Raw genomic sequence first — 24,963 nt, 5'->3', positions numbered from 1 at the left:
GACTATGAAGCTCTGGCTGTCCTGGAACTGACTATGTATACCAGGCTGGCCAGGGAGTAAAGGTGTGTGCTGCTATGCCTAGAATGTACCACTACTCTGGGTTGAGAGAATATATTGTGAAAAAAGTAATTGGCAGTGTAACTTAGCAGAGTTTTCACTTTTGCAAAAAGTAACAAGTAATAAAAATGTGGGTTTTATTAGTCCACTACAGTCACAAGACAATCACCATAGATCTCCCCTTCTGTATTCATCCCACCGAACACAAAACAGAGAAACATGGTAGCCAGACTCTCTTCATGCAACCCTCCACTCTGGGTCTCTGCTTTCTCAGCAGCATCCCCTTTCTCAGCTTGGAGGGTTAGAATGACAGACTCTTCATTCTCAGAGGTAGATGTCACTGGCCATGGGATTACACACATGGAGTGGTCCAGTCGTCCAGGGGGTAGGGAAGTATCAAACTGAAGTATGGTCCAGTGCTGCTTTTCTGAGTAAGGGAGACAAAGCAAAGGCTCCTGTTAAGACAGTTCCACAGGTATTCAGTGATGTTCTGCATCAGTTAAGCCACAAAGAGGAAATAAAGGGAAAAACAGGTTGGGCATGACAGTGCACACCTGAAATCCCAGCACTCAGGAGGCACAGGCAGGAGGATGGCTGCCTTTATCAGACCAGCTTGGCTATACAGAGAGACCCTGTTTTTCTGTCAGGTTTTGTTTTGTATTTGTTTGTTTGTTTGTTTGTTTTGAAAAAAATGTATTTAGTTTGGCCTGCACGTCTGTGGTCTGTATACCACTTTCATGCCTGGTGCCCAGAGAGGCCAGAAGTCATCTTTGGACCCCCAAGAACTGGAGTTTCAGGCAGTTGTTAGCTGCTATGTGAGTGCTGGCAACTGGACTCCAATCCTCTGCAAGAGCAGCAAGTAGCTGTCCCTTAGCCACCTCTCCAGTTCTAAGATAGGAAGGAGCTTATTCTGTAGCCCAAGCCGTCCTGGAACTTAATATATAGACCATGCTGGCTTTTAACTCCCAGAAGTCCTCCTGCCTGGGATTTCAAACATGAACCACCACCCCCTTGCTTCTTGTGTACTAATGATGCCATCTTTAAGTTTAGTTTTCGTTCTTTCGGATTTAATTAGTGTGTGTGTGTGCATGTATATGAGTACATGTGCATATATGGTGTGTGTGTGTTTCAGGAGAGTACAGTGAGGAGGGCCACAGATGTCTTCCTCTGTTGATATGTGTCCTATTTTCCTTTGAGACAGATCACTGAACCAGAAGCTGCAGTTTCAGATGGGCCAGCGAGCCCCGGCAATCTGCATGTCTGTGCTCCCCAGTGCTGGGATTATAAGCACACATATCCATGCCTAGCTTTTATACAGATGCTGAGGATTCAGACTCAGGTCCTCATGTTTACACAGTACCCACTGTTACCACTGGAGCCACTTCCCTAGCCCTTCCTCTGGATTTAAACATGAAGGCACCAAACTAGAAAATGTCTGCATCACTGCTAAGAGGTCCTAAGTTCAATTCCCAGCAACCACGTGGTGGCTCACAACCATCTGTAATGGGATCTGATGCCCTCTTCTGGTGTGTCTGAAGAAAGTGAAAGTGTACTCACATACATACAATAAATAAATCTTAAAATAAAATAAAATAAGGAAGGAAAGGAAAGGGCACAATTGTTTAAAAAAGAAAACTGACCAGAAGTGACTCTTGCTCACCTGTATGATACTTGTACATCGTGTTCAGCGCTCCAGTGGCTGTCATTCCTCCAAACATATACACATGGTGTCCCACAGCCACGGCGGCATGGGCGGCACAGCCTACTGGAGCAGCTCCAGTGGGACCAAGCTTCTGCCAGCTCATGTCACCTGTTACAAGGGAGAGTTGTGCACATGAGCTAAAATGGGAATTCAAATTATCTGCTGCAGTTTGCAAAATGATTGCTGAGGGTCATCCATAGGGAGTGTGTGTGTGTGTGTGTGTGTGTGGTGAGACAGGGTGATACAGCTCTGGTCTGGAATGCGATATGTAAAGCAGGCTGGCCTTAAGTTTAACTCTGGGATTAAAGATGTTCAATACCATGCCTGGGTCACAGGAATCTCTTAAGAGGTAATGGAAAGGTTCATTATGTAGAACTGCTTTTGAGAGAGGGTGGCTTGAATTATTCTATAATCTGCAGCAAGGGACCTGCAATTTTAAAAAACATCTCATGGGATTCTGATGCTCTTTGGAGCATGCTGAGAAACGTGAAAACTTTAATGACTGTAGTCTTTAATTGTTCACTGTCAACTGCCCAGATAGGTAAGGAAAGGGATGTGTGTGTGTGTGTGTGCGTGCGTGCGCATGCCCGCATGCATATGCACATACACAAATATGCAGGTACACATGTTCATATGCTTGTATGTTTTAAATACATTTTTTAAAAGATTCAATTTTTTAGCCAGACAGTAGTGGCATACATCTTTAGTCCCAGTACTCTAGAGGCAGAAGGAGGCAGATCTCTGTGAGTTCGAGGCTATCCTGGTCTACAAGGTGAGTTCAGGACAGCCAGGGCTACATAGAGAAACCCTGTCTTGAAAAAAAACAACAACAAAAAAAAAAAAAAAAAGGAAAGAAAGATTCACTTTTATTTTATGCACACGTGTTTTGCCTGCAGGTTTGTCTGTGCACCACATTTGTGCATGGTGGCTATGGAGGCCAGAAAAGGGTACTTCATTCCATTGAACTAAAGTTACAATGGCTGTGAGCTGCCATGTGGGTGCTAGGAATCAAACCCAGGGCCTCGGGAAGATGCCAACCCATCTCTTCGGTACCTCCAACAGCAACTGTGTGAGTGCAGGCTAGACACTTGCAAAGTCTTGCTCAGCCCTCTGAATTGCTATCACGTGTACCTACTGCCTTTCTTCTGATGGATAAGCACACAGGATGACTGAAGGCTGGCGCCTTGCTGGAGTAGCTTATAAGGGGCAGAGCTGGGCCTACTAAGGCTGCCAAACCTGTGTCCTCTACAACTTGACTTGTTGATTCAGTGCTCATTCCCAACATTGTCTTATTTTAGTTTTTTGGTTTTTTTGAGACAGGGTTTCTCTGTATAGTTCTGGCTGTCCTGGAACTTGTTCTGTAGACCAGGCTGGCCTTGAATTTATAGAGATCCGCCTGATGCTCCCAACACTAGTTTTGCATCTTTTCAAAGGAGCACTTAAATGAGGTACTACACACCACTGGACTTTAGATTAGAAGACTATTTAGAGAAGGGATAAAACAATACGAGGAACTCTTCAGCACAGAAAAGTGGAGTCTTAAACAATTATCAGCCAAGCATGATGGTGTACACCTTTAATCGCAGCACTCAGACACAGAGGCAGCGGGACCTCTGTGACTTTGAAGCCTGTTTGGTTTACATAGTGAATTCCAGGACAGCCAGGGCTACATGGAGAGACCTTGTCTCAAAACATCAAGAACAAGTCCTATCCTATTTGAAATTGCATGGGAGCATAAGTCTCTAGTCCCTGAACTCAGCAGTCTGAAGGAAGAGGACTGATTGTGAGGTTGGGCTACACAGCTAGACACTGTCTTAAAAACAAAACAAGCCGGTAGTGGTGGCGCACACCAGTAGGATTTGCTGAAGGAGGCAGAGGCAGGAGGATCACGAGTTCGAGGCCAGCCTGGGCTACACATTTAAGCCGGGCGGTGGTGGTGCACACCTTTAATCCCAGCACTTGGGAGGCAGAGGCAGGTGGATTTCTGAGTTCGAGACCAGCCTGGTCTACAGAGTGAGTTCCAGGACAGCCAGGGCTACACAAAGAAACCCTGTCTCGAAAAACCAAAAACAAACAAACAAACAAACAAACAAAAAACAAAAAGCTGGGCACCTTTAGTCCCAGCATTCAGGAGGCAGAGGCAGGTGGATTGATGAGTTCAAAGCCAACTTAGTCTATAAAGTAAGTTCCAGGACAGCCAGGTCTACAAAGAGAAACACTGTCTCAGAAATATGTATGTGTGTATGTGTGTGTGTGTGTGTGTGTGTATGTGTGTGTGAATGAACAAAGAAAGGAACAAAGAGAAAACCTTGCAGTCAATGAAGAAATTCCAGCTAGTGAGCCTGCTTCTGAGGACCCAGTGCTTTGAGAGGACTTGAATACTCTGCATCATAGGCGTTCCTGTGCCTTGAGCCTCTCATCCCTTTGCTCTGTAGTCTGAAGCAAAGCAGACCTTGCTCATGCATTCATCCATCCACTCAGGAGCAGATAAGCACTTACCCACTATCTGGCTGACTGCACTTGTGCAGGGGTGGGGTGGGTGGGGGTGGAGGGGAAATATACAGACAAAGGAAAGAGGAAGTCCCACCCTCAATGGAGCTAACAGACAGAAAGGCTTAGAAGAGAGCCCAGCCCTTCTGAGGTGGAGATAAACTTCTGGTTTTCTCTTTCTTTTTCCTGGGCTTTTTTTTTGTATTTTTGACCATGAAGCCCTGCAAACATGCAATTCCGATCATCCACCTGTTATCTTGACTGGACATGGAGCAAGAGCCAAGACAGAGCTCTAGCTGGGAACACAAAGTATAGGAACTTGTGATGGAAAGGGCAGGTGCTGAGAGGGAACCGTGCCTGAACACACACTGAGTCTTGAGGAATGACTGCATTTAAAAATAGATATAGTTAGGTATGGTGGCACACGGCTTTAGACCCAGAACTCAGGAGGCTGAGGCATTGATCTCTGTGAGTTCAAGAACAGCTTGGTCTACATAGCAAGTTCTAGGCCAGTCAGAGCTACACATAGTATGACTCTGTTTCAGAAAAATAAACAATTTTAAAAAGATGTGTTTGAGGTTACAGAGATGGCTCGGCTCTTCTTAAGGTTCAATTCCCAGCACCCACATGGCAGCTCATAGCCTCCTGTAACTCTGGTTCTAGAGAATCCAGTACCTTTTTCTGGCCTCTTCAGGTACTATATACTTGTGGTACACATACATGCAGGAAAACCATCCACACATACAGATTTTAAATTATTTGAAATTTCTTATTTTTAACTATGTGCATATATGTGTGTCTATGTGTGTGTGTGTGTGTGTTCAGATATCAGCTGAGACCAGAGGTTTTGGATTCCCTGGAGCTGCTCTGAGCTGTCTAGTGTGGGTGCTGGGAACCGAACTTGGGTATTCTGCAAGAGCAGTAAGTGTTTTAAGTGCTGAGACATTTCTCCAGCTCCAATTGTTAATGATATTTTCCCCTCCTTCTCTCTTCTTCTTCTTCAAATCATTCAGTCAGTCAGTCAGTCAGTCTGTCTGCTTGCCTACCTGTCTACTTACCTACCTACTTACACATCTGTTTGTACTTAGTGTGTGCAGTATTTTGCCTGCTCAAAGTCTGTGCTCCACCACATGATGCCTGTAGAGGGCAGAAAAGGGCAACAGACTCTGGAAGTGCAGTTGCTGTCATGTGGTGGTTGGGAATCCAACCTAGGCCTCCCTGGAAAGTACAGCCAATGAGTTCACAGCTGAGCTACCTCTCCACCCTTTATTCCTCATCATTCAGGCCGTGCTTCTTGAAATCTAGGAAAAACTCTAACAGCCAGTCAAGTTACCAACACATAAGAGGAAAGTAGAATTCTCTCAAATCACATCTTAAAGCATTCTGAATACATAAGGCCCCTGGCCCTCTAACAGACTTACCTATATCAATGCAATGGAGATCATCAAAGAACTTGTCCCCTGCCAGTCCTCCATGGATGAAGAGTTTTGTGCCCGCTGCCACCATCACATGGCCATGCCGGGGAGATGGAGGACTTCCATGTGTCTCCGGCTGAGACCATGTCAGAGTGTCTACAAAGGTAAATGCATTAACACTAGGTGGCCTCTCTCTTCAGCACCTCCCAGGACACGGGTGCTCCATGAAGGAAGTGACCCTGGCGTCCTCCCCAGTTTACCAGCAGTAGACCTTAATCCCGCTGTGTAACCTCTACTTGGATATGTCCAGGGCTGCAGACTGCAAAGCCAATAACCCAGCATGCTGCTTTACAGTCTGGCTATCAGGAAGCCATTTCTTGCTTTGGACTGTGAAACATATTCCCTTACACTTCAAATAAGAACAGCCTCAGAGTTAAAATAAACACGTGTGCTGCTTCTGTGAAAAGCCTTCCTTCAGAGCTGTTTTTTCTTCCTTTTGTTGTTGTTTTTGAGAGGTACAGGAAACCACCCAGGCCATTGTACATACTGAGTACATGCTTTACCCTGTGCCGCATCCAACCCAGAGTCACCATCTTTTTGTCATTGCTTTTTGAGACAGGATCTCATTATATAGCCTGGGCTAGCCTAGAACTATGTAGACCAGGCTGACCTCAAATTCAAAGAGATCTGCCTGCTTTTTTTTTTTTTTTTTTAAGACAGGTTTCATGTATCAGGCTAGGTCTGATTTCTCGACTGCTGGGATTCTGTAATCCCACACACATCTGCCATTGTGCTTGGTTTGTGTGGTGCTAGGGCTAAAATGTGCGTAGGGTTTGGTGCATGCTAGGCAAGTATTCTACTTAATGCAACATCTTTTCTCAAGACCCTGTTTCCTGTTTGAGAGATAACTGAGGCTGAGGTGGCCCAGGTAAGCAGTCCCATGATCCCTATGTCCCCAGCCCATACTTGCGTCAAATACATGCAACTTCACATCCTCCACAGGCTGGGCACCTCTCTCTCCTCCCCCAAAGACATAAAGTTGGTTTCCAATAGCTGCAGACGATGTGTGGAATGTTCTTGGGGATGGTGGGGAGCCAGTCACTTCTGGGGTGTTCCACGTCCTGGCTTCTAGTTCAGAGAGAAAATAGGCACTTAAAAGACCTATGTTGAGGGCTCTGCCTTCACTCTTTGCTTTCTGAGGCCCTGGGGATTTATACCCAGGGCCTGCTAGGCTTGTAGTCTCCTACTGACCCACTTCTGCAGACCTGGACCTTGACTCTTGGTAGAGCTTTGTACCCTAGTCTCTGAGGAGCACAACATAGTACAGCACAACACAGCACAGTGCAGCACAGGACAGCACAGGGCAGTGCAGGGCAGGGAAGTGCAGGACAGCGCAAGGCAGGGCAGGGCAGTGCAGGACAGTGCAAGGCAGGGCAGGGCAGGGCGCTCATAGTCCCCAGTGCCAAACAAGAACAGGATGATATTAGAGGTTGTCCAGGGAAATCGAATTCCCCAAAGCTAAGAAGCCACATGTTGAATCAGGAGTGAGGTCAGGAGCATGTCTGAGAGCTTATCCACCGTACTGGCAACTCTGTGCTTTTGGGAGTCTAATGTCTGCTAAAATCTATTCACACTGAATGCTAGAGTCCAAATGTGCCAAACTTCCTAGAAAATGTGGCCATTAAAAGAAAGTAGATGGGCCGGGTGGTGGCGGCGCACGCCTTTAATCCCAGCACTTGGGAGGCAGGGACAGGCGGATTTCTGAGTTCGAGGCCAGCCTGGTCTACAGAGTGAGTTCCAGGACAGCCAGGGCAACACAGAGAAACCCTGTCTCGAAAAACCAAAAAAAAAAAAAAAAAAAAAAAAAAAAAAAAAGAAAAGAAAAGAAAAGAAAGAAAGAAAGTAGATGGGGCTGGAGAAATGGCTCAGTGGTTAAGAGCACTGGCTCCTCTTTGAGAGGTTCTGGGTTCAATTCCCAGAAACCACATGGTGGCTCACAACTGTCAGTAATGGGATCCGACGCCCCCTTCTGCTGTGCAGGTATACATGCAGATAGAGCACTCATACACACACACAAAAATAAAATAAAAAAGAAAGACAATCTCAGTGCAATTTCAGAAGTACTAATAATAACTCAACTGAATGATAAATAATAAATGACAAATGATAAATAAATGTCAGTTTCTCCCTTCTCAAATTGGAACTAAAGTCAAGTTAGACTGTTACTTGTTTAAGGGTATGGCCAGCAAATGGCTGTTGGGCTTTAAACACATTTTTAAAATTTGTTTTTATTTTGTATGTACATTGATGTTCTTACCTGCATGTATATCTGTATGAGGGTGTTAGATTCCAGACTCCAGTCTGGAACTGGAGTTATAGACAGTTATGAGTTGCTATGTGGGTGCTGGGAATTGAACCCAGGTCCTCAGAAAGAGCAGCTAGTGCTCTTAATTGCTAAGCCATCTCCAGCCTTTAAACACATTTTAAAAAATATTTATCTGCTGGGCAGCGGTGGCACACGCCTTTAATCCCAGCACTTGGGACTCAGAGGCAGGCGGATTTCTGAGTTTGAGGCCAGGCTGGTCTACAAAGTGAGTTCCAGGACAGCCAGGGCTACACAGAGAAACCCTGTCTTGAAAAACAAAAAACAAAAAACAAACAAACAAAAACATTATCTTATGAATGTGAGTGTTTTGCCAGGATCTGTGTCTGTGCATCATGTTCATGCTTCTTGCTCTTAGAGGTCAGAAGAGGGTGGTAGAGCCCCTAGGATGGAGTTACGACAGCTGTGAGCCTCTGTGTGTGTACCGGAAATCAAACCTAGGAATCAGAGCAGTTCTCCAGCCCAGGTTTGAAGAGTTGCAATAGCACCATGGTCTGTGTATTTTTCTACCAGTCTATCTTGAAAAGAAAAGTTCACCACATGAGAGGCATACATAAGTTTTATTCCTTTCAAACTAAAACTTGAATGTTATAGGAGCAGATGCATACACAGCATCTTCCTCACGCAGGTCAGTTGCTCCAAGCGCTGTCCCTCCACGGTTCTCACTCACCCCTGAGAGATGTGTGGAAGGTCAGACATTTTAACAGGCCTTCTGGAGAGGAGAGGAGAGGTTTGAAGCCAGATCTGTCAGAGTCCCACCAAACGGAGTATTATTTCCTGTCTAGAAAAACTCTGTGCCTTTTGGAAAGGCTCTTCATTCAACACATAAAATGCTACACAAGCCATATGCAAAGCATGTGACAGAAATGTAGAAACGTGCGTACGGAATGGGCCTCAGACTACATCAAAGCAAAAGGAAATCTCTCTAGAGCTGCAGATCTCGGACAGGGCTTGGAGCCCAGGAACCGAAAGTCAAACGGGATCTGGTGGCTCAAGACTTGTAAGTGTGGAATGAGGCATCGAAACTAAGAGCCTTGACTCTCTATCAAGACTGTTAGTGAAACAAAACAAATGAAAAGTGAAGACAATTAGCTTCTCTGACAGAAGCTTTCCTGGGCTTCGCTGGTCTGTTTCTGTTGTTTTGTATTGAGATAGGGTTTCACTACACAGCCCTGTCTGGCCAGGCTAGCTTCAAACTCATAGAGCTCTACCTGCCTCTGCCTTCAGAATGCTGGGATCACAGGCGTGCACCACTGTGAATTTTTGTTTGGTTCTGTTTTAAAACAAATGTCACCCCTCCCCCCCACCCCAGAGCCAAAGGACAGGGTCCCACACACACTGGTCATCTCAGCATTTAGGAAGCTGAGACAGGAGGATCTTGGTTCCAGGCTAGCCCTGGGCGGTAGAGTGAGGAACCCTTCCCCAGGTCTCCCAACATTCCCCACACCCACCATGCCACCTCTTTAAAGGTGGACTTCCTGATTTCTGCTTTCCAAATTCTGTCTGGATCAATACCAGAGAGTGAGTGTTAGCTCCTAACTGAAATCCTTCACAAGGTCACAAGGGAGGGACTGATGTCCCAATGTGGCAGGAAAGAAAACCGAGGCATTGAGAGGCTTGGCTCAAGCTCATGGATAGTGTACAGCACAGCACAGACTCGGACGTGAACTATTTCTCCCCCAAGTTCTGGGAATCAAACCAAGAGATTCCTACCCACCAGGCAAGCACTCTACTGGCCTGATTCAAACTGTCAACCCTCACACGCTAGCCCAAAATGGCTATGAACTTGTGGTCTTTCTGCCTCAGCCTCCCAAGTAACTAGGACATTAGGCCTATACTACCAGACCCAGCATGATGATCAGACTCTATGAAGGTTCCAGACAAAATGGCTTCAGCACAGGCCAGGACAGTGTCTACTTCCTATCTGATTGTACTCCGGCCTCTGTAAACAAGGAACAAAACCTTATCCTCAAAGCATTTACATCCCAGCCGCAGGGGTGATGCATGCTTTTAATTCCAGCACTCGGAAGCAGAGGCAAGTGGAGCTCTGAGAGTTTGAGGCCAGCCTGATCTACACAAAGAGTTCCAAGCCAGCTTGCCAGGCCTACATAGTAAGACTCAGTCTCAAAACAAACATACAAAAAAAAAAAAGAAAGAAAGAAAGAAGGAAGGAAGGAAGGAAGGAAGGAAGGAAAGAAAGAAAGAAAGAAAGAAAGAAAGAAAGAAAGAAAGAAAGAAAGAAAGGAAAGGAAAGAGAGCAGTGGTGGCGCATGTTTTTAATCCCAGGACTCGGGAGGCAGAGGCAGGTGGATCTCTGTGAGTTCGAGGCCAGCCTAGTCTACAGAGTGAGCTCTGGGACAGCTAGGGCTACATAGTGAAACCCTGTCTCAAAAAACCCCAGAGGGGGGCAGGGGAGAAAAGCTAGAGACGGAGAGATGATACAGCAGTTAAGAACACTGGCTGCTCATCCAAAGGCTTTGTTCCCAGCACCTACAAGGTGGCTCACAATTGTATGTAACTCCAGTTCTGAGGGGATCTGATTCTCTCTTCTTGCATCCTTGGGCTCTGCATGTAACTGTGACACAGACATACATGCAGGCAAAACATTCATATACATACAATAAAAAAACAAAGTGTGTTTTTTTTTCCAAAGGGGAGGGGGTTTATTCAGGACAGAGGGCAAAGGTGGGGAGAGAAACGGGAGAAGATGGTGGAGAAAGAGGAGAGAGGAGAGAAGTGGAGGCCGGCCATGACCACGTGGAGAGAGGGGGAATGGAAGGGGGGAAGGGCAAGGGGACAGAGAGAAGCTAGAGGCAAGAGAGTAAGAAAGTAAGAGCTAAAGTGTGGTTTTTAAAAAAGCATTTATATTACAGACAGGGAGGGCATGGTGGATTACAAACACTCGAACCAATCAAATGACTATCTAAGAAGACATTTTTCAAATACAACAAAGAAATTTACTGCTTGACACAAAAGATAATTCAGTCCTGTCTGACATGAAACACTCCTATAATTTCATCACCGGAAAGCAGGTCACGAGTCCTGAGCTACCCAGATGAGTTTGATCACTCGGCTCCACGTGGAAAAAGGAGAGAATTGATTTCCACAAGTGTCCTCTGGCTTCTACGTGGACACTACAGAATGTATATGATCTCTCTCTCTCTCATGCACACACAAGCACACAAACAAACAAACAAACAATCCATAAATTCCTATTTCTATGAGGATAGCAAAGTAAAATAGGTTAATTAGGGCAATGGTGATTCAATGTACTGTAACATACATAAATGCATTCATAGTGTTTTAGGGTTTTATTGCTATGAACAGACACCATGACCAAAGCAACTCTTAGGACAACATTTAGTTGGGGCTGGCTTATAGGTTTAGAGGTTCAGTCCATTATCAAAGCAGGAGCATGGCAGCATCCAGCCAGGCATGGAGCAGAAGCTGAGAGTTCTATATCTTCATCTTAAGTCGGCTAGGAGAAGACTGGCCTCCAGGCAGCTAGGACAAGGGTCTTAAAGGCCACCCCCACAGTGACACACCTACTCCAACAGGGCCACACCTACTAATAGTGCCACTCCCTGGGCCAAGCATGTACAAACCATCACAATGATAAAGGGAAAATAACCTGTGTCTACTCACCAGGAGTCATGACTTGTAGACAATTTCGATTTCCTGACTGGTCTGCACCTCCAAACACCCAGATGCTGTGAGGAGAGCAGGTGGGAAGGAAGCTGGCATGCTCATACCGAGGCAGGAGGCCCTCTCTGGTGGCCGTGTCCCACTGGTGTGTTCCTAGAAAACATTTACTCAGTCCTTGGACTGGGGCTGTCAGCTGGTAATTCTGGTTGGATTACCAGGGCAGTGGAAACAAGGACAAAATCATAAGCGGCCAACCATAAGGGGAGTGCTATCAAACACTGATGTGTTCTCTAGTGCACGCTTGCAGGCTATCTACCTGGTCTGTGAACCTCTTCCATGGAAACTGTCTCTCTTCTTCCCTGTAGAGTCCAGTGACATATGTCAGATACTAACTTTCTACTTCTAACTAATGGGGCTTGGCTGACATGGGCCACTTGGATCCGGTTTCCACTCTCATCAGCCTGGGCTATTATTTTTTGTCCTTAGATTCTACAGAACACCCCTGAACTCTATAAAATCTGTCTTCCCTCCCCTCCTCCCTCTCCCTCTCTCAACTAATCTCTGGGCAAATAGAGAAACAATGCCAAAACCAACTAATTCTTTTAGTTAGCAAGTCACGAAGGTAGGACCTTAAGGCATCACACTGTTAGCTAATCACAACTGCAAATGAAGCTGGTTAGTACCTCTATTTAATAGGATACTGTGGTCCATATGGCCTTGCTAAGGTCACTGTGGCACTTGATAACTTGCAATAACGATGTCATTGAAGCTGGGATGGTGGCACAAGTCCAGGATCCCAGGACGTGGAAAGTGGAGGCAGAAGGACTGAGTGTGAAGCCAGTCTGGGTTACACAGAGAACTCTAGGCTAGAACGGACTGCATAGGAATATGCTGTCACAGACAGACAGGCAGGCAGGCAGGCAGACAGACAGACAGACAGACAGACATGATATAACTGAGCAAGAAAGTAAGCTCCTTGATATCTGAAAGAGTCAAGGTATCTTTGCCTCCTGCTGGGAATAGAGATTCAAGTGTCTGGACAGTATAAACAAGAGACTGTGGTGACTCTGGGTGGGAACCTCATCAGGAGGTGACACTGCAGGTCTAAATGACTGTCATGTTACCATGCAGGAGTATTGGTGTCAGACCTCCAAAAATTATTGTTATATATTATTAATATATAAATGTTTCTATATATCTATAAATATATATTTACATACATATGGTATAACAGAAATGTTACATGGCCAAACTTTCACGTGGTCACTGATTTTCAACTTCTGCCTTTTGTATAGCAGTATAGCACATCATAATAATTTGTTCATAGCTCTGCTCGTTTGTTCGTTCGTTCATTCATTCATTCATTCATTCATTCATCCATCTAAATACAAAGTTCCTGTTCTGGCTATATGCTCTAGCCATGGCTGGGGATACAATTATGAGTAAAACTGCCTCATTCTGTCTCCAAGACTCTTAAACTCTTGTGGAAACACAGGGAATAGTCACATGCACTAAGATCTTGGGAGGAGGAAATGGGAGAGTATATGACGCTATGGATATGGAGGGATATAGCATCCAAACCAGTCTAGGGCTGGAGAGCAACCTTCCCACAGAGAGATGACAAGGAAGGAGAGGAGCTTCTCATGCACTGGGAACAACATGAGCAATGGCTTGGAGGGACTGAGTGTATACGGGCGTAACTCAGCTGGTAGAGCACTGGGCTCACATACATGTAGGCCAGCAGCATCCTACAGACCAGGTGAAGGGGCTCAGATACACACTTGGAAGGTAAAGGCAAGGGAATCAGAAGTTCAAGGTCATGCTGTCAGCCTCACAGGAAGTTCAAGTCCAGCCTGAGCCACGTGAGACTGCTTCAAAACAAAAAACCACCCTTGTCCAAACTGAAGAGCAACACTTTCTGCATAGGTATGGGGCATGCATGGTGTAGTGAGCCAACGTGGAGGGATGGAGTCTAGAGTGAGGATGATTCCAGGGCTAGCGGAAAGACAGCATTGGTGGGAACTGTGGAGGGAGTGAAAAGGGACAAACACAGTGGGAGACAGATAAAGCCAGGACTTGATTTATTAGAATGTGGACAGGAGAAATGATGCCTTTAACAGTTAATATATAACCAATTGTCAGGGCTCAGAACAGACTGTGGTGGTTTGAATAGGCTTGGCCCATGGCGAATGGCACTATTAGGAGGTGTGGACCTGTTGGAGGAAGTGTGTCACTGTGTAAGTGGGCTTTGAGGGCTCCTAGTGCTCAAGCTCCACTCAATGTGGAAGAGTCCCTTCCTGGCTGCCTTCCGATCAAGATGTAGAATTCTCAGCTCCTCTCGCACCATGTCTACTTGGATGCTTCGTGTCATGAAAACAGACTAAACTCTGAAACTGTTAAGTCAGCCCCAATTAAATGTTTGCTTTTATAAGAGTTGCTGTGGTAACTGTGTCTCTTCACAGCAATGGAAACCCTAAGACACAGACTCTTCTCCAAACAAGGATGTACTGGACAAGCACTAAAGGTCAGCTGAGACCATTGTTCTTCTCTTTAAGAGGAAAACTCTGTTGTCTGGTCTGAGTTGGTTTGATTATCACTAGTGGTGGCTTGAATATGCTTGACCAGGAGTGGCATTATTAGGAGGTGTGGCCTTGTTGGAGGAAGTGTGTCACTGTGGGGCTGGGCTTTGAGACCCTTCTCCTAGCTGCCTGAGGATAGTCTGCCTAACTTCCTTTGGATGAAGGTGTAGAACTCTCAGCTCTCCCAGTGCCACGCCTGCCTGGATACTGCTGTGCTTCCTGCCTTGATGATTATGGACTGAAATGCTGAACCAAGAATTGCCTTGGTCACAGCAATAAAACCCAAACACTAAGACATTATTTTTTTCTCCTTCTCTTTCTTCTTCTTCTTCTTCTTATTATTATTATGATGGTTCAGGGTCTATATTGTTGTTGTGTTATTATTACTTTCAGGGTCTATGTTTTCCTGGTCTGGAACTTGTTATATAAACCAAGTTGGCTTCAACCTCCCAGGGGCTGTCATCCCTCTGCTTCCCCAGTGCTAGAATTCAGAAGATGTGCACCATTACACCCAGCAGAGCTGGTGTTGTCAGGAATGTTCTGCAGCATAGATCTTACCCAAGTCCATGGTGTGTACATCTGAGAAGCTTTGGTTTGGATTTGCTCCCCCAACAATGAAGATCTTCCCTCTCTCAGCCTCCCCAACTGGAGGCAAATATGAGCAGCTGTGGCCAACTCGAGGGCAGGGCCTGTCTCCAGGGCAAGTCAAAGTGTACCTGCCAAAGGGAAGACATGTTCAGGAGGCCTGTGTGAGAATATTCTCCCATTTCCTCACAGAGCAGTCGCCAGGGTGAAAAGTCTTGCACACATACTCATGTTTTAAGATTTAATTATTACTATTGTATGGGACCATGTGTGTGGTATGTGTGTTCTGTACGCATGTGTGAAGCTCAGAGGAAAACTATAAAATTGGTTCTCTTTCTCCACCTTCCTCTGGGTTCCAGAGATTGAAACCAGGCTTGCTAGGCAAGTGCCTTGACCTGCTGTGCTATCTCACTGACTCTGGCCTGCTTTCTGAGTTGTATGCAGCAAAGCGCCATACACAGTACCTTGTCTTTGCTCAGGGCTGGCTTTTCAATGTTCTCTGGACTTTTAACTTACTTTTAACAGGTTCTGTGGTAGACAGGGGAGGTGACATGCAGAGATGTCCACTGGTGTTGCCTTGGCAACACCAGGGTGTTATGATCATGGTCTGTGGGTTCAGACAGACCTGGTTCAAGTGTGAAGTTCAGTGCTTTCTAGATGTGAGACATTTGGGGAGTCACTTCACCTTCCCGAACCTCAGTTTTCTCTACTATATATCAAGGGTTGCCATAGTTCTCATCTTCAAAGGTGGAGCCTGTGAGGGTGCAGGGAGCTAAGTAAATAGTGGCTAGGGCATTATCAAACTCACAGGGACACCTGTGGTGCCAAGGCCCTGGCCAACAGTAGTCAATTCTGTCTCCTCTCCTCGTGGAGAAAACTCTCCAGAATACATGGATTAAGGCTCACAATTGTTTTTGGTTTTTTTGTTTTGTTTGGTTTGGTTTTTTGAGACAGGGTTTCTCTGTGCAGCCCTGGCTGTCCTGGAACTCACTCTGTAGACCAGGCTGGCCTCGAACTCAGAAATCCACCTGCCTCTGCCTCCCAAGTGCTGGGATTAAAGGCGTGCGCCACCACTGCCCGGCCCTCACAATTGTTAAAAAAAAAAAAAAAAAAAAAAAAACAACCAAAACAAAACCACTAAAAGATTTTTCCAGACTTGGAAACCTCAACCTAATGGAACCTACATCCTACATCTAGGAATCACAGGCTGCAATACAGGATCAGGACATTCGCTGCTACATTTATTTTGATGGTTAACAGGGATAAATGTATTTTAAGCTTTCTGGTTTGAAACAAATAAAAATTTAGTGTCTGACAGGGTCTCATACAGCCTAGGCTGGCCTTGGATTTCCAGGTAGCCCAGGATGACCTTAAATCCCTGATATTTCTGACCCTACCTCCCAAGTGTGGGACTATAGGAGTGTGCTAGGACACACAGTGAATACAAACATTTCCTGACTCCAGGTCCTGTCTTTCTTGACCTCTCCAATGTTGGCACTCCTGACCCCTCCTACTTTCTAGCCCCTTTTCCAGAACCTGGATTCTCTGCACCCCTTCCTCCAAGTGTGTACTCACCTGCTGACAGCTGTTTCCTTTCCTCTCTGATCCGTCTCCCACCAGCCCCCTCGGAACCGTCAGTATCCTAGGAATCCCTTTCCCTCAGCCTATTTGCTCTTCTGATTCATCTGTCCTGGTGGTTTCTATGGACACCCATCTCCATCATTTTCAGTGATTCCAGGATCTCTCGTCCTGGTCCAGTGTTCTGTGTGTGGATTTGTGTACCGTTTGAAGGGTTCATGAATAGTTGCTCTTCATTGTTTTCACAATCAAAAAAAAGTTTTAACGTAAAAGTTCTTTTTGTCTTTTATTTTTTTCCAGAGAGCATCTTACTCCATTGTCTAGGCTAGCCTTGGATTTTAAACAATTTTACTACCTGAATACTAGACAGCCTATCTCAAAGCAAAACAAGGCTAATCTTAGTGGTCATGCCTGTAATCCCAGCACTCGGGAGGCTAGAAAACGAGGATTGCTCAAAGTTAGGGGCCAACCTGGGCTACATGAGAATCTGTTTCAACAACAAAACAAACAGCAAAATAAATAAATAAAGCCAATGGAGGCTGGATGGGCAGGTACACACAGAGTGTGCAAGGCCTTGTTCAAGGCGCCTGCTTTATCATGCTTAGTGTGAGGGGCAGAACTAGGGATATTATACATGTTAACCAGAGCTCTATAGCCAAGCTACATAGACAGTTCTCTAGAGGGCTTTACCCTAGAGCATGTCTCCTGCACATCTGTGATGGCTGTGAAGCAAGATAGATCGTGGAAGTGGGCACAGACCTCAGCTGGAGTCCTATGGGCCTCTTCCACCCTGCTGGGGTCCCCCCAGTGCAGGTCACACTCCATCACTTGCTCTGCTTCTGCCTTAGGGCTTCAGGGCTTTTACAGCGTCATCACTGTTAGCCACTGTGAGTTGCTGAATGAAGGGTTTAACAAACAGCCAACAAACACTGGACCCAGTGTAATCCAAATTCCCTAAAGTCTCAGCTCAGGGGAGGACCTAAGGGTTGGAGCTGAGGATGCCAGATAGCCAGTGCTTTATTTGTCCTGGTAAACAGATTTTAATAAAATTAACAGCTGCTCTTTGATAATTATTGACCCCTCTGAAAATCTTCCCAGACTGTTTGAATCTAATTACCACAGTTTTATTACTGCCCCTTTGCAGTGATGATCAGATGTGTTAGTAAACTACCTATAGATGAAACAAAAACTCAAGTTCTTATATGTGTCTGAATCCTTCCTTACAGACCATGTAGCTTTCCTGGGCTTGTCTCCAGGCTCCAAGCTGGGCAGCTGCTTCATGATGCCCTATGCAGAAGAGAGGAAGGTAGTGTTCAGGCATCTTCCCACAACACAACAACTCCAACCACACCCCTCTCAAACCTCTCCTATTGGATTGTGGAGGAGCTCAGTGGTTGAGCATTGGCCCAGGATGAGAAAGACCCAAGGTTGTAGCCCCAAAACCGGGAAAAAAAAAAACAAAAACAAAAACAAAATCTCTGAGGTTGAATATATGAAGTTCAAAGACCTGACAAATCCGAATCAACACTACCACACTTCGGAGATAATCCTTTCTTGTTCAGAAACAAGCTTCCTAGCAGCCCAGGCTGACTTCCAACTCTGGGCAATTTTCCTGCTTCATTCTCCTTAGTACTGGGATTGCAGCCACCATATCCAGCTGTTGTCCCCCAGTGATAGGGTATGTTATATATTCAGGGCTTTATGCATGGTAGGTAAGTGTCTGTGTTGAGTTACATTCCAGCTGTTGACACAACATAGCTACTTAAGTTTCTCAGCTAATGTTTTCCTTCTGTCTGCAAGTCTCATAAGGAATGAACAGATACCAAAATGTCAGAGGCCTTAAGATTTTTATTAAAGATAAAACAGGTCAGCCAGGTGGCAGTGACGCACAACTTTGGTCCCAGCACCCAGGAGGCAGAGGCAGGTGGATCTCTGAGTTTGAGGCCAGCCTGGTCTACAGAGTGAGTTCCAGGACAGCCAGGGCTACACAGAGAAACCCTGTCTCGAAAAACCAAAAAAAAAAAAAAAAAAAAAGGTATGAGACACGTTTTACTAGCTAACTTAAAAATTAGATTTAACCTTTGCCAGGCGGTGGTGGCACACGCCTTTAATCCCAGCACTGGTGTGGCAGAGGCACATGATCTCTGTGATTTCAATGCCTGCCTAGTCTGCACAGTGAGTTCCAGGACAGCTAGGGCTAACCTTGCCTTGCCCCATCTTGGTCCTAGCATGCCATAGAAACCAAGCTTTCTGGTCTACATCTTTTTGCTGTTATTTTCAGACAGGGTCTCACTCTGTGTCTTTTTGGGGCCTCGATTGCAATACTGAGGTTTTTGTTGTTCTTCTGACTTTCATAACTTGGACTGCCTTCAACCAGTGGGAATTTAATAAAATTAACAAGTGTTCTGTGGCAATTACTGCCTCCCTGTCTTTCCTTCCTGCAAACTTGCACACTGTTAGTGGATATTTAAAGCCAGTTTCAAGGAGTTGGCATGGCTCTGTGGTAGAGCACCTGTTTAGCATAGACAAGGCCCTGGGTTCAATTTCCAGAAAAAGAAAAAAATAAAGCAGATTTCAAAGGTTATTTAAAGAGACCATCCCTTTCCAGTCTCTCAAGTTACTGTTCCTGATTCAGAGATTAGCAATATACACACACACACACACACACACACACACACACACACCACACACCAGTTGGCAAGAAGGATTAATCAGAAGGACTTGGCCTTAGTCCCCCTATACGACAGTATCTATTTAACCTCCATATTACAGGAGTCATTCTAAATGTAATTATCTTTTCTTTTAAACTCATTACTTATTTAGAGACAACCTCTCATGTACCCTAGGCTAGCTTCCACTCATTATATAGCCAAGGACGACCTTGAACTTCTGTTCCTCTTGCCTCCACCTCCCAAAAGCTGGGATTACAAGCAAATATCACCATACCTTTTTATGCCTTACTGGAGATCACACCCAGGGCTAAGCTCTCGATAGGCAGGCAGTCTGCCAGTTGAACTACACCCTCAGATCCCTGAATGAAATTATCTGTTCAAAAGTCTGTAGTCGGCCAGCACGGTGGTGCACACTACCTGGCACTTGGGAGGCCTGAGGCCACGGAGGCCAGCCTGAGCTACATAGTGAGACTTGTCTCAAAATAAAAGTAACAGAAAAGTATCTAGACTAGATTCCAAAAAGCTTAGCATGTCCCACCTTCTGATTCATTCTGATAACTTACCAATGGACCTGCAGAGTAGAAGTGAAGGACAAACGAATGAGAAAGGAATTAAGAGTTGGGCCGATGAAGCCCACGAGCGGGCTAGGTTAATGAGCACAGGGTCAGACAGAGCTTAGAGGGGTCGGCTTGGCCGGGACTCTCCTAGCCACCTCTTTTGCATCCCCTCTGCCAGCCCCATCTTCACGCGAAAGAAGTCAGGGTCAGGGAGAAATGGCTGCCTGCCTTCCCGTAACCTGACCGGCCGGAGACCATGGATACTACCCCTCCCACCTAGCCCAAGCCCACTGCCTATAGGGAGTCCGCCCTCCTCCAGATGGCGGGGTCCCAGAGACCTCCAGCCCAGCACCAATTACCTGCCGTACCCCCGGCTTGTCCTGGACGTGGCTCCACCCATGGGGCGGAGCTTAGGAGCTCGTCCCCCACCCCCACCTCTACCCCCACCCCAGGTCCCGGAAGCACGTCCAGCCCAACCGCTCTACGCCTCCGGGTCTCCCCGACTACGCGCCAAACTAATCAGGCGACCTAGAACTCTGCTAGTTCGGCATCCGATCGTTAACTCTAATTCCTTGTTCAGCTTGGTTTTTCGAGACAAGAGTTTCTCTGTGAAGCCCTGGCTGTCCTGAAACTCACTCTGTAGATCAGGCTGGCCTCGAACTCAGAAATCCGCCTGCCTCTGCCTCCCTAGTGTTGGGATTAAAGGCATGCGCCACCACTGCCCGTCAGCAGTCCTTAGTAGTGACTTCTGAAGGGGAAAGATGGGCTGGAACTCATGTAAGCCGGGCTGACCTTGAATTCTGCTCCAGCCTCCCGAGTGAGGTTACCTGCATGCCTCAGGATGCTAGGTTTTCCCTGTGCAGGTTTGAGGTTGGTTCAAGCTGTGACGCCCAAAGCGGGTCATTTCCATAATTGCCGTTTGTGGTTACAGCACGTTCCAGATTACAGGCCTTTGGCCTTCCGGGAGCTCACACGCTGAGCAGAGAGATTAAACCTGAACAACTAGGAGGTCCTATCGTAAAGGCTGAAGAATTAAAAAGTTCATTGACACAATATGTTCTCTCAGCGACACAGAAATCTTAAGATTTCCGTAGGTGTTGTGGTCGGGTATTTATGGAGGCCCAGAGCTGGTCCTCTGTAAAAGCCGTGATTATGTTTATCTATAAACCTCTGCTGGCAACTTCACCTGCACTCTCTCTGATCTATGTCCTAGCTATAGGTGCCCCGTGACTTTCCTAAAACAAAGATGGCTCACCTATGTGCCTATGTGTGATCAAAGTACCATACTCTGAGCTCACTAACGTCCCTCCGAACTCAAGACAGACTAGAAACAGCAGAGGTAGTGTACCTTTAGTGGGAGAAGGAAGACAAACTCGGCTTCCAACAAGCTCTGAACCCTAGTCTAATCACGTATAGAATGGGAATAGCAATATTGGAACACAGCTAGAGAGACAATTTACTAGTGCAAATAAAAGAAAAACTTGGATTTTAATTTTGAGACTAGGTCTCATGTAGTCCAGGCTTGTCTCCAACTCACTGTATAGCTGAGGATAGCCTTGAATTCCTGATTCTGCTGCCTGCACCATACACGTTCTGTGATTTACAGAAAGGAGTTACAATGCCCTCGCTCTAATTTATTTATCTACTTGACAATGTAACCAAAATTCATGGACAAAGTGGACTTGGGGGGGGCTGCAGCTCTGTTCACTTCTTTGTCATTATATTTCCAACACCTGAGTCTTTGTGACTGCCTGGAATTATCAGAAAGTTCCTACTGACTGCTAAAGAATTTAGAGGTATACACTCACTCTGCTTTCCTTCTGGAGAGAGGCAGGACCAGGTCGGCTCTGCCATGTGCCCAATATGTATTTGGACAGTGATTACTTCTTGAAGTAAAGCTCCAGAACGCTTTGATGTGCTCTGGGTCTTTTGGATACCTTGAGAAGCCATGCTGGAGGTACATATTAAGAAGAAAAAGTGGAATATCAGATGGTTTACCGTATAGAAACCAATCCTTTTAGACTAGAAATCACATCTCTGAGTTCTTGGAGGGATGTTTAAATTCTGTTTTTAAAAATGGGAGTCAAGGGGCTAAAACAATGACTCAAACAAACCCACCAACCAAAGCAAAAAATTTAAAAAGTCAAATAAGTTTGACCATTTTGCATCTCTGTTTAAAATCTTAACAATAGTTACCCATTATATCAAAAGAAAAATTGGCCTGGCGGTGGTGGCACACACCTTTAATCCCAGCACTTGGGAGGCAGAGGCAGGTGGATTTCTGAGTTCGAGGCCAGCCTGGTCTACAGAGTGAGTTCCAGGACAGCCAGGGCTACACAGAGAAACCCTGTCTTGAAATACAACAACAAAAAAAAAAAAAAAAAAAAAAAAACCAACCAAGAAAAAGAAAGAAAATAAAAATTGATGTATTTCTTTAAAAAAAATGTGTTTATTTCATTTATGAGTACACTGCAGCTGTCTCCAGACACATCAGAAGAGGGCATCAGATCCCATTACAGATGGTTGTGAGCCACCATGTGGTTGCTGGGAATTGAACTCAGGACCTCTGGAAGAGCAAGCAGCCAGTGTTCTTAACCAATGAGCCATCTCTCCAGCCTGTATTTTTCTTTTTTCTTATCTCCAGCCACTTTTCTATGGCTCTTCTTCAAAAGATCTAGATATGCTTCATTAGATATCTTTCTACCTTTCCAACTTTGTTTTAGACCAGGCTATCTTAAAACTCAGCTATCCACCTGCCTCACCAGTGCTGGGGTCAAATATGTGGTCTACTACGGCCAGCTGATTGGTTAATTCTACTTTTAAAAAACGTTTTAAAGAGATTTATTTAATACGTATGTATATGAGTACACTGTTGCTCTCTTCAGATACACCAGAGGTGAGCATCAGATCCCTTTAGAGATGGTTGTAAGCCACCACGTGGTTTTCGGAAATTGAACCTAGATCTCTGGAAGAGCAGACAGTGCTTTAGTGCTCTTAACCGCTGAGCCATCCATCTCTCCAGCTCCTATACACTAATTTATAATTGTTAAATTTTTTGTTTTGCCCTCAAGTAAATTTCTGCACTACACACAGTGCCCAGAAGACGGCACTGTTGGATCTTTTGGAACTGGATTTATAGGCCTTGTGAGCAGCTATGTGGGGTGTTGGAACTTGGGTCCTCTGGAAGTGCTCCTAAATACTGAACTCCAGCTTCAAGGATAGATTTTTGTCTATGGCGCTCACTGGGCATAGCCTGTTTTCTAGTCTAGGCTCCAGTTTTTCTGTTTCCTTTAAAATTTGGGACAAGTAACACGTGTAAGTTTTGCATTTCTGTCAGTCTTTCGAGAATTGAACAGAAAAAAAGCTCCAGTGTTTGTACAAATTATCTTTAATGTTTGTTTCTTTTCTTCCAAGCCGGAGAATTGGGAGCGTTTAATCTGTTTAAACTGTCTAGGCCAGGTCCTCACTAGCCCTGGAAAGACGGTAACAGTAACCCTAACTTTGAAGATACTGACAGGGTAGGAGAGAGCTAGGGAATTCTCAGGTACCCACTTCGTGATCTTCCCTAGAAAAAGCTTCATCTGGTTTTCCGAAGGTGAAGTCTGTTGCAAGAGTAGGATAGGAAGAGCGTTTCACTAAAACTACATATCCCAGCACTCCCCGCGGCAGACAGCTACAGGTCCTAGCAGGTTTCATCTACATGACCGGCGGGTCATCTTAGAGACCCGGGTCCTGGAGTTCCGCACGAGGGGACGCGGGGCGTGTCGGGGCTCTGACGTCACTACGCAGACGCCACTCACGGGTCGGACGTGACGTAAGGGCAGTTCCGGCTTCGGCCTCCGACGCTGGCGTCGCCCCGGCTAGTTTTTCCTAAAATGGCGCCGCTGGATCTGGACAAATATGTGGAGATAGCGCGGCAGTGCAAGTACCTTCCCGAGAACGACCTGAAGGTGAGCCGGGCCGGAGGCCGTCCAGCTTGTGAGGCAAGCCCCTTCCGGCTGTGGGGCTCCCGCCGGCCCGCCCTTCTCCTTCGGCGGGATCCCTACCGGGCTCTCGATCCTGGCGCGGCGGAGGGCGCTCCGCGGTGTGAGAGGACCGGGTCCGACGCGGCGTGACGCGGAGAACCGGGGGAGCCCGAATCCCCCGAATGCTGTCAGTTCTCTGAGGGGAGATCCCGGGGGATGTCACCATCCCCTGGTCCCCACGGGACTCTGAGCTAAAAGACTGCCACTCTAACTCGCTCGGTCTCACGGAGACGGAGCCCGGCCGAGCGGGTAGTGCTCCCGGGATGGGGTCCTCCCAGCAGAGGTAACAGGAGCTTCTGTCTGCTCCAGGGACGCGGCCGCTGTGTGTTTAAGTCCCTGAGAGCTGGGAAGCCGGTGGGCGGGATCGATGCGACCATAATGGGAGAGAATGACAAGTCGCCTCTGCTTCACCACTCCCCTAAATTGCCTCTTAGGAGTGATAGTTTTCTTCTGATAATTTGGATGTGGATCCCATTTCTTAGCACGTTGCTGAGCGATTTAAGTGAATAAGCAGTTGCTTATCAAGAAGTTCAAATGCTTTTATGACCTCTGGGCTATTCCCCTGTAACTCAAGGTGTCATTTCCTTCGTTTTCTAAAGTAGGTCTCACTCAATTCAAGACAGGATTGGTAAAGTAGTTAGCTTGGCGGTACTGGTGCACGCCTTTAATTTCAGGATTTGGGAGGCACAGGCAGAGTTTGAGACCAGCGTAGACTACAGGGTGAATTCCAGGATAGCCAAGGCTATACACAGAGAAATTCTGTCTCACACCCCCACCCCCCGAAAGAAAAAGACAAAATAAAACGAGTGTTAATGGAATGAATTTAAAGGAAGTAAGCTGTTGGTAAAATACTTGGTTTCAAACATATTTTGCTTCTGCTAAATGTAGTACTTAGGTTAGGTCCCCATTGATGTTTATCCCATCTATGATAGTGACTATTTATTCTATTAACTTCGATTTACTATGTAGTAAGTGCATAAATGCTCAATCGTCTGAATTTCTTTTATTTGTTTTTATGATAATTTTAAGCTATGAACTTAATTTTTTTCAAGAAAAGATTAATTTTTGTTTGTGAATTATATTCCTCGTGGGAAGATTCTGCTCTGTGTGTGTTTATTTTTTCTCTTTTGGTACATGAAGTTGATAGGTAAATCAATCAACAGGCATGCAAAATGTTAAGTGAAAGTACTTAACTTGTACTTACACACTAGTTGTGTTACATAGTTTAGCCACCTGAATCTTTCAGTCATTTACTTTCTTCTTTCTGCTTGGCAG

At 45.8% G+C, this 24,963-nt stretch overlaps 1 protein-coding gene across 3 annotated transcripts; it reads right to left on the bottom strand.

Annotated features, from left to right (window-relative positions):
- Positions 1-177: 177 nt before the first annotated feature.
- On the bottom strand, positions 178-20,055 carry Rabepk (Rab9 effector protein with kelch motifs). 3 transcript variants are annotated; one of them, XM_028785096.1, is made up of 8 exons: positions 20,023-20,055; positions 17,663-17,721; positions 14,830-14,987; positions 11,693-11,845; positions 6,631-6,792; positions 5,671-5,820; positions 1,718-1,867; positions 178-484 (listed from the first exon to the last, which is right to left on the bottom strand). In XM_028785096.1, the coding sequence occupies exons 2-8, from the start codon at positions 17,713-17,715 to the stop codon at positions 198-200; spliced, it is 1,113 nt and encodes a 370-aa protein (XP_028640929.1). In that variant the 5' UTR covers positions 17,716-17,721; positions 20,023-20,055; the 3' UTR covers positions 178-197. The 3 variants fall into 3 exon arrangements, with proteins under 3 accessions (XP_028640929.1, XP_028640931.1, XP_028640930.1); XM_028785098.1 differs by having other exon boundaries at positions 6,631-6,789; XM_028785097.1 differs by having other exon boundaries at positions 20,032-20,043.
- Positions 20,056-24,963: the final 4,908 nt, after the last annotated feature.

This window comes from Grammomys surdaster, unplaced genomic scaffold (genome assembly GCF_004785775.1).
Source record: "Grammomys surdaster isolate TR1022 unplaced genomic scaffold, NIH_TR_1.0 125098, whole genome shotgun sequence".
Classification (NCBI taxonomy): Eukaryota; Metazoa; Chordata; class Mammalia; order Rodentia; family Muridae; genus Grammomys; species Grammomys surdaster.
This window is presented reverse-complemented; position numbering and strand designations above follow the sequence as displayed.

Excerpts from the sequence above, each read along its gene's own strand:
- Rabepk (XM_028785096.1), bottom strand. The coding sequence starts at position 17,715 with ATGAAGCAGCTGCCCAGCTTGGAGCCTGGAGACAAGCCCAGGAAAGCT. Across the intron at positions 1,868-5,670 it reads TCTCCATTGCATTGATATAG|GTGACATGAGCTGGCAGAAG; the intron begins GTAAGTCTGTTA and ends CCCTTGTAACAG. Across the intron at positions 485-1,717 it reads GATGTACAAGTATCATACAG|AAAAGCAGCACTGGACCATA; the intron begins GTGAGCAAGAGT and ends TCCCTTACTCAG.